This window comes from Cavia porcellus, unplaced genomic scaffold (assembly GCF_034190915.1).
Source record: "Cavia porcellus strain 051 isolate PalLab524CR breed Dunkin Hartley unplaced genomic scaffold, mCavPor4.1 scaffold_21, whole genome shotgun sequence".
In the NCBI taxonomy this organism is placed as follows: domain Eukaryota; kingdom Metazoa; phylum Chordata; class Mammalia; order Rodentia; family Caviidae; genus Cavia; species Cavia porcellus.
Window position 1 is genome coordinate 29,357,325 of NW_026947504.1, and position 13,326 is coordinate 29,370,650.

The 13,326-nt window shown below is 36.9% G+C and overlaps 1 protein-coding gene across 4 annotated transcripts in view; it reads right to left on the bottom strand.

Annotated features, from left to right (window-relative positions):
• Xpo4 (exportin 4) overlaps nt 1-13,326 on the bottom strand; it is a 110,647-nt gene that overhangs the window by 13,459 nt on the left and 83,862 nt on the right. For all 4 annotated transcript variants that reach the window (XM_063232485.1, XM_063232486.1, XM_063232487.1 and 1 more), the window contains 7 exons: nt 12,675-12,817; nt 12,021-12,166; nt 11,053-11,230; nt 5,985-6,144; nt 5,364-5,533; nt 4,104-4,278; nt 309-602 (listed from right to left, as the gene is read on the bottom strand). In XM_063232485.1, coding sequence (XP_063088555.1) covers nt 309-602; nt 4,104-4,278; nt 5,364-5,533; nt 5,985-6,144; nt 11,053-11,230; nt 12,021-12,166; nt 12,675-12,817 — 1,266 coding nt within the window. The remainder of the gene's footprint in view (nt 1-308; nt 603-4,103; nt 4,279-5,363; nt 5,534-5,984; nt 6,145-11,052; nt 11,231-12,020; nt 12,167-12,674; nt 12,818-13,326) is intronic.

A 13,326-nucleotide genomic window follows, 5' to 3' on the forward strand; every position in this document is an offset into this window, starting at 1 on the left:
AAACAAATACTAAAGAAGTTTAAATTACTCTGAATTCTAACAGCAGCTATAATGCTTGTTGATATTAAGAGTTACTATTAAGATAGTGACATTTAAAGTATCAGTCATTTTCTAACAAAACTTTAGGACACAAATTTGTACTCATTCAGCATGACTTCCTTTAAATCATGAGCTTTTTAACCAAGTTTTGTTGGAAGATCTTTTGGAAGAATAAAAATAAATAACACAAATCTGCAGTAAGTATCTATGGCTTCATTGTATCTTTGAATAGGTTTCCTTCTCAAGGGATGAAACTACAAAGTGCTTACCTCTCCAAGATAGCATATCTGTTTATGTGCAACTTCAACAAAAACTTCTATAATGAGATTGACAGTCTCTGGAGTATTTTTGTAAACTTCCATCAACCCAATGCAATTGGTAAGGAAGTCCATTAAAAAATTAAAAAGAATGGCCACATTGTCAATCTGGGTAGCTTCAGCAATGCCACACAGGGCCTCCAGTGTGGCAGTGATCTCCTGCTTGACCTCCTCCTGCTGGCACATTTGCTGAAAGTTTTCTTGGTTTATCACTCTTAAGAATCGTTGCTGAAGTGGCTGTAGAACCTATAATGATACAACATAAACTTTCTAAATATGATTTCTTCGACTTAAATGAATATTCACTTTTTAAAACATTTCTAATTGCTGGAAGTGAGACAAAGAGTATCCACACCATACTCTATATTTCCCATTTTGAAGGTTATCCTAACTTACAGAAATGATACCAAAGTCATGGAACATGACTTTTTCAATCCCACTCACAGAATTCTGTTACTTCTTTCTTTCTTTCTTTTTTTTTTTTTTTTTTTTTTTACCTTTTTACCGGCACCAGAGATCAAACTCAGGACTGCCTGCTTGCAAGGCAGGCTCTTATGCTGCTGAGCTAAATCTCTAGCCCAGAATTCTGTTACTTCTTTTGAAGTGATTAACAAAAATATGTTTAAAAGACCAAAAAAAGGGTAAGACCCAAAAGAGGGCTCAGCGAAGTATTTTTTTCTTTAAAAAAAAAAAAAAAAAAAAAAAAAAGGTCACAACACTGAACTGGGAATAGCCAGACCCCAGGGCCTTCCAGTATACAGGCCGGCAAACAAGAAGAACAAATTACCTTCCCAGCGACCAGCTTATCCACAGAAACACAGGCTGTGATGACAGCTATCAAACTGAAATGCAATTGGATGCCTGTGGTGCTTTGGTGTTTCACTGACACTGCAGATCTAGGGCCAGTGGTCTGATCACAGGTTCAGAGGATAGCTGTATAGTGTGGGGGGCGGTTTCCTTCTGAGCACTGCAGCCATTGCTGATTCCCTACTGTCTTGTTTTGAAGTCCTATATGGTTTCCACTGTTTTGTTGGGTTGGGTTTTATCTGATTACGTTGGATTCAATGGCTGGGGTAGCTATTTTAAAGATAGCAAGATACATTATGGTAGCAATTCTGGATTTGCTATTGGCTTGTTTTGAATTCCTTTATTGCATTCATTGTTTTATTTTTATTGTTTCTATTCTATTGTTTGATTTTTACTACATCTGAAGATATCTGCAGCTATTTTGTAGACATCAAAAGGCATTATGGTAGCTATTGTTGATTTTGTAATGTTTTGAAGTCCTGTATACTTACACTGGTGTGTTTTGATTCGTTTTATTGTTTTATCCTCTTTAAAATAAAATAAAAAATAACAAAAGGTCGAGTAGTAAGAACTATAAATAAGTTGAACACAATCATTTCTCAATAAAACAATGTACAGAAACAGAGATTATAATTGATCCGTGACCTATAGTTTGCATGTTTTACTCTGCAGCATCAAGCTCAGCACAAAGCTGTTGGCTGTTTCTAACTTGCTTCATCCTCCTGGCATTGAACAGTAGATAACCAGTTCCATCCTGTGTGTAAGGCAGTCAGGCCAAAAGTGTGGTCCAGAGATAGAACATTTGCCTAATGGATGAAGCCTTGGTTTTGATACTCTTCTATTATCTCCTTTTGATTTTTTTTTTTTCTCTTTGAAATAGAACTAAAAAGAAAAAAAAAGGCTGGCCAAAGATGCAGTCAGGTGGTGTAGCACCTCCTCAGCAACACACACACACACACACACACACACACACACACACACACACACACACACACGAGTACTCATGAGCATAGTATCTTAATTTTATCTAAAGTTGTTCATAAAATAAAAAAGTTATTTAAACTAGAAACTCATAGCCTGACTTCCACTAGTTATGAAATCACAGAAACTACCTGATTCTATCATTGTGCTGCTTCTCAGACATTCAAAACACTCTAGAGACAAGTATAACAGGAGGGCAGCCTGCATACACACTTGATCCCTGATTGAAAGCTTCTTATGTGATATGTCCATGATGGCTGTTAAGGGCTAAATTATGTCTCCTCTAAAATTCATCTGTGGAAATCCTCAGACTGTGACCCTAACTGAACAGCCACTGTAGATGGAATCAGTTAAAATTAGGTTATCTGGAGTGCGGTGGGCTTCTATAAAAAGAAGGAAATGTGGAAGCAAACAGACGTACAAAGAGAATCTCATATGAACGTGAAGGCAGAGACCAGGGAGATGCACACACACATCAACAACACCTAAGTCACCAGCAAACCACAAGAAGCTACAGATTCCTCCTCAGAAAGAAACAGGCCTGCCCCACCTCCTCTTGTATTTCTTGCCTCCAGAACCATGAGACAGTAAATGTCAACTGCTTAAGTCACCAAGTTTTTACCGCAGCCCCACAAATAATTATAGCACTAACTTGCATCTACTTGCTCAAAATAAGAACGTATCACTGATTCTTAATGTCACGATTCCCTTGGTCACTGCTGTTTTGAAGGTCGGACCGAGGGCCTCATGCATGGTCAGTGCTACACCATCTGACTGCTTCTTTGGCCAGCCTTTTTTTTTTCTTTTTAGTTCTATTTCAAAGGGAAAAAAAATCAAAAGGAGATAATAGAAGAGTAACAATGATTAGTACATTGTATATCGTTATCTTTAGTTACTCAAGATTGCAAGACATAGACATTTAATTGTCCAAACAATATTAACACAAACCTTTCTTTTCAATGAAATAAGAGAAATTAGTAGTATGACTATCTTAACTATTGCTTTGTCCTTCCTTCTTTTCTCCTTTCCCCCATCCCAGTTTCTTTCCTTTTGGACAATTTCTTCCCATTTCACAATATCTATTGTACATTTAGATCTTATTTATTCTTTTAGCATCTTACATTAGGGAGATGTTTACACATGCAAGTTTGATTTATTTTACTTATGAGTATGGTCTTGAGTTGCATCCATTTACCTAAGAGTCTCAAGTTTATCCTTTTTATGGCTATGTAGTACTCTATTATAGAAAAACATCGCATCTTTTTTTGTTAATTCTTTGGTTAATGAGCATTTGGGTTGTTTGCAGTAGTTATTACAAACTGCTTCTACAAACATGGATGCATATATATTGTTGTGGTATGATGCTTTTAATTTTTCTGGGAAGACACCTAGCAGGGAAATACCTGGGTTGACCTCCAATCCTAGTTTTTGGAGTAATCTCCACACTGATTTCCATAGTGGTTGCACTAGTCTACACTCCCAACAGTAGAAAAGGGTTCTTTTTTCCCTACAGACGTTCAGCATTTGTTATTGGTTGATTTCTTGATAGCCATCCTTTCCAGGGTGAGGTGGAATCTCACTGTTGTTTTAATTTGCATCTCTCAAACTACCAGTGATGCTGAACATTTTTTCATATATTTATTTGCTGTTTGTATTTTTTCCTCCAAGAAGTGTATATTCATCTCAGATGGCCATTTTTAGGCCAGCCAACTTTTAATAATAATTAATACACTAGTTATAGGCTCTTACCTGAGTAGAGAAAATACACCTAAAATATAGCACATCTGATAATAGTGAATATTGTCACATAACCAAGTTCAGACAAACCATGAAACAGAACATACTTGTAAAGCAACAACCTTCACCTATTGATTGGGTGAAAATTATGTTAGAAAAACTATGAATGAAATTGTATGAACACACAAAAACCTACAGGAGTGCAGAGGAGGGCACCATTACCTCTGTCCAATACTGTTGTTTGGTTTCTGTGTCCATATGTGCAAAGCCTCCTAAGACTAGAGCCTTCATCAACGTCCTCTGCACAGGACTAGACAGGAAATTAAGAGGTGGGCTTCGGCTTGCAAACTGTTTAGCTAGGTTCCACCAATTTTCACACTGAATTACTAAGTTTGCCCTAAAGGGAGAAATAACAAAACAAAAGTTGTATTGCTTTCACTGTATGTAAATAAACTTAGAAAACAAAAACTGAAGATAAACTATATTTATTTGTTTCTTTACTGAGGCAAGGTCTTGCTATGTTACCCAGGAGGGTCTCAAACTCGTGAGTTCAAGTGACCCTTCCATCTCGACCCTCGGACAGCTGTGACTGTGGACACCTGCCCAAACCTGACTGGATTTAGTCAGCTTTTATAACATAGTACAGTAACACAGTGTACAGTCTAGAGTCACACAAGGTTACTTTCAGACGTCATTAGTCATTGGACAACATAAAATGAATGCTGTTATTTAATCTCTCTTAACTATCAGTTTTTCAATCTGCAAAAAGGGGATAAAGTAGTTATAATAGGCCTAAATATCACGCTTGACACAGATATAATGATGAAATGAGATGCTATTTGTGAAATGCTTAGTAAATGCTCAATAAACCATAATTCAACAAATAAAGGTAATAGTAATTAACAATAGCAATGATATATTCCTATAGAGCAAGAAAAATGAAAACAGTTCTACAATCTGCTGTGGAAAGCATTAAACATTTTACTTTGCAATGATTTTTTTTTCTTTTTTCTTTTGGTGGTGCTGGGAATTGAACTCATGACCTCGTACTTGCCAGGCAGCTGCTTTATGCCACTGTGCTAAATCTCCAGCCCCCTTTGCAAATTAACTATCAGTTGTTCTCATCTTTAAGATGGGGATAAGGCTAACAGGATAACTAAAAAAATAAAAAATAAATATTCTACATGAATATTTTTATAACATAGTTTATTAAATAAGATTTATGTATTACTCATAAAATTTGTTAATGTTAAATCCTTGAATTATCAATGTAATCCGCAATTGTAAAATGGAACCTCCCATTTGCATTTGTAACAATCTTAAAACTATTTCAAAACGATAGTTTTAATAATATACTATTTCAAAAATGTAGAGTAAGCCTAATCTTAAATTGTATGATCATTTAGCAGGTGAAAAGATTATGTTAAAAAGCAAACAATTTCCTCTCTCTCTCCCTCTCCTCCCTTCCTGCAATGGACTTACCTTTCTCTTCTTTCCACCAAAGTGACAAGGAGTTGCACAGTATCGTTTGCAAGGTCCTGCTCACTACTCCAGACTGAGAGGTTACTAATGACTTTTTGTAAGAGGTAGCCAATAATCCACTGAGAACCCTCTGTGTCTGGTCCAAATGCTGTACTGAATGGCAGGCTTATCTTAAGAGTGAAAACAAATTTTGTAAGGTTCAAAGAAAAATCAGCTGAGCAAATAGTAAACAGAAAAATCATCTGGCATCTAACTCTGAAGTAGTTCTTACTTGTACAAATGATTCATTTTCTGTACATTCAAAACATTATAAATGCACTCATGCTTTCTGACCTGACTTTGCTGTCAACTTCATCCTCATGTTGTTACCACACTAACATGATATTTAAACCAAAATTAATCTATTACCAATAGCAATTTGTATCTTAATAATGGTTAAAATAAAAATAAAATCTAACAATGTACTACAAAAAATTATAAAATAACATTTCAGTCTGGTTTTCTTTAGTGTAGATATAACAGTCCCATTTTGAAGAAACATCTCAATAGGAAAAATGCTCTCACTTCTATAACTGCCAACAACATAAATTCAAAGAAAGTTTAACATTTCTACATTCTGACCTGATCATACAGTTTTTCATCCACAAGGAGGTAAGTCTTGGCCCAGCGTTTTAGAAACCAAACAATATCTTTGCCCATTTGAGGGCTTAGTAGATGAGTAAGATCTGCTCTTATTGCTCGAGATTCAACTTCTGAAACTCTCAGAACAGCAGATAACAGCCTGTAGGTACAAAACAGACGTCACCTATTGATTCAGTGATTGCCTACATATATATCTCAACACGCCCCCCAATCCTTTACTGTTTCTCAGTTCCCTGGATTTACTCCAGCTTACACTTGAAACTCTCATCAATAGGACTGAAGATAAGTGGGTCACGTTATTTGTGGTCTTTCACAATAAAACAAAGGAAGAGAGTTAATGCTAGAGAGATCCTTCCATTGATGTTGCAGCTGCATGTACAAATCTCAGTATTACTAAGGAGAATTTTCATATTGAAAATAAAGAAATACAGAGTATTAAACATTCAGAGTACATGCCAAATTTTTTCAGTATTCTATCGTTTAAACTCCCTCTGGTAAGCATGGTCTGTCATTTTATATCATAAAATACAAGATCTGTTATGATATACGGTCCTGGGAACTGACACATCTAGAATGTTTTGAGAATTGGTCTTGTCTCCAAATCTGACAGCCCTACTTACTTCCAATAAACGTGATTCCTCGTGGTATTTGCATTTCCCTAAATGCACATCCATCCTTTCCTCCACTGTATAATTCATAGGCCAGGTAACAGTAACATAGTATGACGTGGGTAAGTAAAAATGTCTCTTTCCCAGGAGTGGGAAGCTCACAGTTTTATTGACTGACTGACTGACTGACTGACTGATATAGATAGATATCATCTGACTTGGCCAACAGACAATGAAGCAGAGACTATAAAGAAAACACTCATTGTAACACCTCAGTGCTAAGACTGGATTTCTAAAGGTTTAGCCTCTGCTCCTTTCCTCACCCATTGAGGGAGGACTGAAATTTCCTCATCGTGAGACCAGATGGACATGCTTCAGCTCTTTATTCAGTTCTGAAGTCTCAGAAGCGCTCTGTGCTGTGCTGCTGCCCCTCTGTTCCGAGAAGACACCTGCTTATCCATCCCTGGCACACGCCCTGCCCACCACCCCCACAGCTGTCTGCTTACTCTGCAGCCTTGTCTTTTGACCTCCGTTATGCCTGGTTTTTAAGGTTCTACTGTATGGTCTCTTCTCTTCTCTTTATCCACACGGTACTGAGAACACCAGTGCTCAAACTTTCAAAATTTATTTTAGGAAATATGTGAACAAAACCCCCTCATTTTATCACATTTTAGTGAACGTATCAGATTTTCCCCATAAGATTAATTTTAGGTATTATTTCTAGCCTATCAGATTTTGAAGTAAAATGGTTAAATTAACATACTGCAATTCCACCAAATATTTCTGTATTTCAACTTCATTTCCCTATATATACATATTTTGGGAGGGGGGCCAGGAATTGAACTCATGACCTTGCGCTTGCCAGGCAGGCACTTATACCATTGAGCTAAATCCCCAGCCCCCTCCATATATTTTTCTAATAAATGTATATGTTGATTTTACAACATATAAATATATGTGATTTTACAAATCACACTACGTTCTATGACACAAATGTTTATATATTAAAAGATAAAGTTTTAAGAATTTCAAATGACCATGAGACTATATTTAAAATTGTCTTTAAGATTGAAAATCATAGGGGCTGGGGATTTAGCTCAGGAGCATAAGCACCTGCCTTGAAAGCAGGCAGTCGTGAGTTCGATCCTTGGTGCCGATAAAAACGAAAAAAAGCCAAAAAAAAAAAAAAAAAAGAATGAAAATCATTGTAACATTAAAATTATACAGTTGAAAAGAAAAACAAATTTAAATCATGAAACACAAGATAAAATTTTGTGCATCTTGAGGCCAACATAGCAAGGCTGTTTTCCCAATTTGTTCATATTGTGCTTGCTTTGGCAGCACATGTATCAATTTGTTCATATCTGTGACTAAATATTTCAATGCCAGAATGAGTGTAATTCCTATTCATTTCAGTAAATATCAACACTGAAAAACTTGTTCATATAAATAGAAGGTATTCTTACTCAGCAAGGTCACCCAATTATTTGAATTTCTTCCAAGTTACATGGCAAAAATCACAGAGATCTATCAAAACTTAGTTTTGCTAATCCCTGCATTGACACTGGACTGGATCCTGCTTCATGTGACTTGATGCGAAGGCCCGAGCCTCCTGACCAGCTGCATGCTCTGGCCTCCATCAGTCAGCATCACGCCATGAGGAACTGCCCTACAAGGCTGCACTCTGGGCCCTACACGTGTGCCACTCCACACCGCAAGGTGCAGAACGAGTTGCTTTCCCTTTGTCAAATGGAAGAAAGATAAATAAATGAAAGAAAAGCCCAGGCAGTGATCAGGAAGGCACAGGGAGCCCTCCATCACCTGTCTTGTCCTTTTCATTTTTCTACCGTTAAGTCCTTCCCCTCATTTCCAACCCCACCTCAGGAGCCCCACTCACAACACTCCACCCCCATCTTGCCTGCCACGGACAGCGCGCTCTCCTGCATGACCACATAGTCATATCCCGCTTACACTCCTGTCCGCCTCTCCTCCTCTCACTGTTTGGAATAGTCTGCCTTCCTCTCGTCCTTCAGGCAATAATTTATTTTATTTTTTATCGGTACCAGGGATGGAACTCACAACTGCGCGCTTGCAAGGCAGGTGCTTATGTCGCTGAGCTAAATCCCCAGCCCCAAGGCAGTAGTTTAAATATAAGCCATCTCTTTCAAGAAGAGAGGACCCTCCTCTACCAGTAGATGAGTTTACTACACCTCTACACTATTCTTCTTTTATCAGATTCTAGCACAGAGCTGAAGACATTAAAATTTGTAATTCTCGATATTCTAAGGATTTTCTTAAACATGCTGTCTAAAAACACTTTATATCCAGACAGCACTTAGTTTTCCAAATCAATCCTGTATTACATTTGCATTTCATTAACCAAAAGACAGAAGAACAAACCAAATAGTGCTTTAACTTCTCACAAACTTTTACTCCTGTCACTCTGGCCTAGACACCATCTTTCTCCTGGATTACTACAACTAGCCTCATATACCTGCTCTCTTTCATCATTCAGACCAATGCATTAGACAAAAAAATTTTAACATACAAATTCTTCTGCTCAAAACCCTACGACAGCACCCCACGCACAAAAGCCGAAGATCTTACAAAACCCTGACACCTTCATCTGGTTTCCCTCTATTTCCCCAGCTCCACCTCTTACAAAATTCTGCCCACTCTACTTGGTCCCCAGTGGCATTTTTACCAGCCCTTGCACATGCCAGGTATGCCCAGAGCCTCTGCATTACCTGTTGCCCTGTTGGAATGCTATCCCCTGCATAAAAGGAACACTATGGCTCCTTTCCTTACCAACCCCAACTGTATACTCACAAGTCATTGCCTGAACAAAAACCACACGGAAGCACCCTATTTAAAAATCACAATAATCCCTGAAGTCTGTGCTGATCCCACTACCGCTCTTGGTTTTTTATCTGCAGCATTTACCGCCTGCTAACACACCACATAATTAACTTCCTGGTCATCTCTTCCTTATGAGGAGCTCATTTTGTTCACTCTGTTCACTTGTGTATCCTAAGAAACCACCAATGAAGAGGATTCAAGGCCTGATCCAAGCACCCGCTAATACTCAGTGCACAGGAAGTACTTAATAACTGCTTATTAAATGACAGTTGTTACAAGAAATGTGAACTACTTTTTTTAGGCAAATGAACATTTCTCCAGTATGCCAGTCAATTTCATACTATTCTTCGGATTTTAAAAAACTATAAATTTCATATTTGGTCTCAACCTGTACTGTCAGATATAGAAATGTTTTCCTCCCGCATCTGATACCTAGGACTGGAAGAAGTTGAAAAAGCACTTAAGGTATAAGGAAAGCATTCCTAAAGGTACCAGCTAGGCAAGAAATATGACAATATAAAATGACAGAACCCTGAAGTGAACTGTCATTGTAATTGACATTTACCACAAAACAGAGTAAAAGCACAGATTTCTACAGACCTTAAATCAAATGACTATAGCATTCCAAGAGAAAGATTTTTGAACTTTTCCAGTGAAGTATCAACATTTTACTTTACAAGGGAATACAGGCATCAATGAAGGAAATAAATTTCCAAGTATTTCACTGGTATGAGTTTATTACTTCAATTTGCAAAAAATAGTATTTTCTGTTGCATGGGTTTAAGTGACATGCATATTTTTGCATTTAAAAAAGAATAAACGGGTAGCGCTCTGTTTGTTATTGATCTTACAACTGATAAAAAATGTTACTACTGACATCTCTGTTTACAACCTAAATTTCACTTAAAGGAAAAGATGCTGAAATTTAAAATGTTTTTTTCAAATTCACTGCCAGAAGCGGATGTATTTCTGATTGGCTCATCTAACTGCACAACTAAGAGTTGATGAAAATTTTGCCCTTGCTAATTGTGAATCCTCTCATTTGAGGTACTCTGTTATTTTGTAACTGTCTCTAACAGGGCTCTCAAGATTCACAGATTCAGGATAAGTAGTTTCACTTTAAAAATAAGAATTATGGTTTTCTTGAGAAAGCCATTGGAACAGTTTTAGATATCATGAACAATAAATACTTGTTAATATATATCTGGTTTCTAACAACCTTAATTTTTTTTTTTTTTTTTTTCTGCTTACTAAGGTTGTATGTACTGTTTTCTCTGGACAAGTACTGTGTTTGCTGTAGGTTAGACTAAATCTCTCTCTGGGGTCTTGTATTTAGCATAACTGTATACTTGTTTTTTTCAGTGCTGGATGTATCTGTCAATCTCCACTCAAGTGGTGTTGCCTAAACATATTGCATACTACTAAGAGCTTGACATCCCTGCATACTTCAGGCTTCTCCAGTTTTCTTTCCCTCATGTGCCCGATGTACAAAGTGCCTTTCTGTCCAGTCAGCTACCCATCAACTCAGAATTTTTAAAACAGTATAAATTACAAGAGCACAGCTATAGAGTTCATATTACCTAATCACAGAATCTGTTCTGTTGTACCCTGGGATGGAAGAAGCTTTTTCTCCTGGAGATCCCAAAATTTGAAGTGTTGTATTAATGTCAACTTCAGATGAATACTTAATGGAATATTCCATTATTTCTGGAGGTATTAGCGGAGTCTCTCCCTGAGTATCATCAGCTAAGAGGTAGCCTTCAGTTTAAAAAAAATTAAAAACGAACACTTAACAAATCTATATTTACCAAATTGTACTATAAATGTTTTCAATTTTGTTTTATATACATCACATAAATTGATGTAAAGGTAAATTATAAATGTTACTCTGTTAATTTCAAGTCGATGAGAAAAACCTTTCAATTTCTTAGATAATTAATCTCAAAATTATAGCAAAGGAAAAGTGTTTTATTCATCAGTTTTATAATTCATACTGACATGTTGGCTTTTTAATCTACTTATTTATAGTTTTCAATAATTACTTTCTACAGTGAATAGGAATTCTGCTATTATCTTTATAAGAAATCAATATTGAAGAATGCCTTTCCAAAAGCCAAGATTTTTTCTGATTATTTAAAATACAGAAACGCTAACAGTATGGCTGTTAAGGAAGAAGATCCAGCAAGTCAGACTGCCTCGGTTTGCACTCTGGCTCTGACATTAGGAGCAGTGTGACCACGGGCTAGTTCCTCTTACTTTCAGCGTCTTCTGCTGGATGGGGATAATGACGATGATCACAGTAACAACACCTAACAGCACTAACTCAGTGAGCTACCGTGAGACCCACATAGAACATCTAGTGTACAACAGGCAACGAATATATGTGAGCCAGTATTTTTTTAAATATGCATTCATAGCTTTGTGGTAGAAAAGTTACGTTCAAATTTCATCCAATATAGTATACAGATTTCATGATATTAAGTTTCTAAATTCTAGGGCTTAAACTTTTTACTGGCAACATTTAAAAAACAAACAAACAAGAACCAACCTGTAACTAAAATAAGCCAGTGAATATCTTCGTAAAGATCATCAAGCATTTTGTTGTCAATGCTGCTTGAACTAGGAGAAGCAAGTAACTGTTGCTGATGTCGTTGTAACTGACCATGAAGTCTTGTTACTCTTTCTTCTAATAAACTAAAGAAGATAACAAAACAAAACACAACAGCAAGTTTAATAGGTGAAGACCTAAAACAACTTACAACTTCAATATACTAGACAACATAAATCAAGATGTTAGTGTAAAAACACATATACAAAACACTATGGTACAAAATTATTCTCATAGTACTACAGGAATTGTGATTTACTGTTTATGACACAATTAAACAATGCTTTAAATGCTTTAAAAACATCAAGGTTTACAACAGGCATTTGAAAACTGGTTATTCCCAGTTTTATTGATAGGGGTCAAATCATTTCTCATACCATGTTTTCCATAATCTCTCTGCCAATTGTGTTGTAGTGCCTGGGCTCCAAATGTATAAGCCAAAGAATGCAACCATGAGTATGTTTCTGTCCATTTGGTCCAGTGTGCTGGGATACGGGGCAGGAGCGTTTAAAGTCTTTAAACACTTTAAGTGCTCTCCAGGGAATTGTGAATAGAGAATATTTGCTCCATGGGATTTCTTTGGACAGTGTGTACCTTGTCAGAAGAGGTATACAGTGTTCTGCAGCAATCCTTCCTAGCATTCCTACACTGGCTAGTTGATCAGAAAACTGGTCTCGGTCATCTTCTTGAAGTTCACTTATTTCTTCTTCCTCACGAGAGGCTACACCATTGGCAGTCTATTACAGACGAAAGAAACAAACAATGAGAAACTGCATTGACTATCTTCTACAGTTAGAAACAAATTTTTGTTGCCCTGTACAACAGCTCCAGTACCACAAATGGAAAGGTGAGCTGGGCAGAGCCAATCTTCAATCTAGGGATTCCTTTCTTACCATACAAACAGCACTAGTGGTTATCAAAAGGAGGAAAACACAAAAGAAAAAGAAGTACTGCTTCTACTTTCTATTGCATGTGGTAAGCAGAGATATTTCCATTTTCACAACTTCCCATACTAGGGAACTGCACATGTCACTAAATGCTCTGCTGTCTTTCACATGTCACCATGTGATCTGGTATCCTGGTCTTTTGGATATAGGAGTAATTCATGAGCATGGGACAACTAGCAACAGAAAAAAGTGTGACGATAAGCAACATCCCATTTAACAAGAACTCATTTAGGAAACAAGGTTCATTCTGCTCTCAGCAAATCTTCTGAGGGAGCATGTTGTAAATTTCTAGTGTTAAT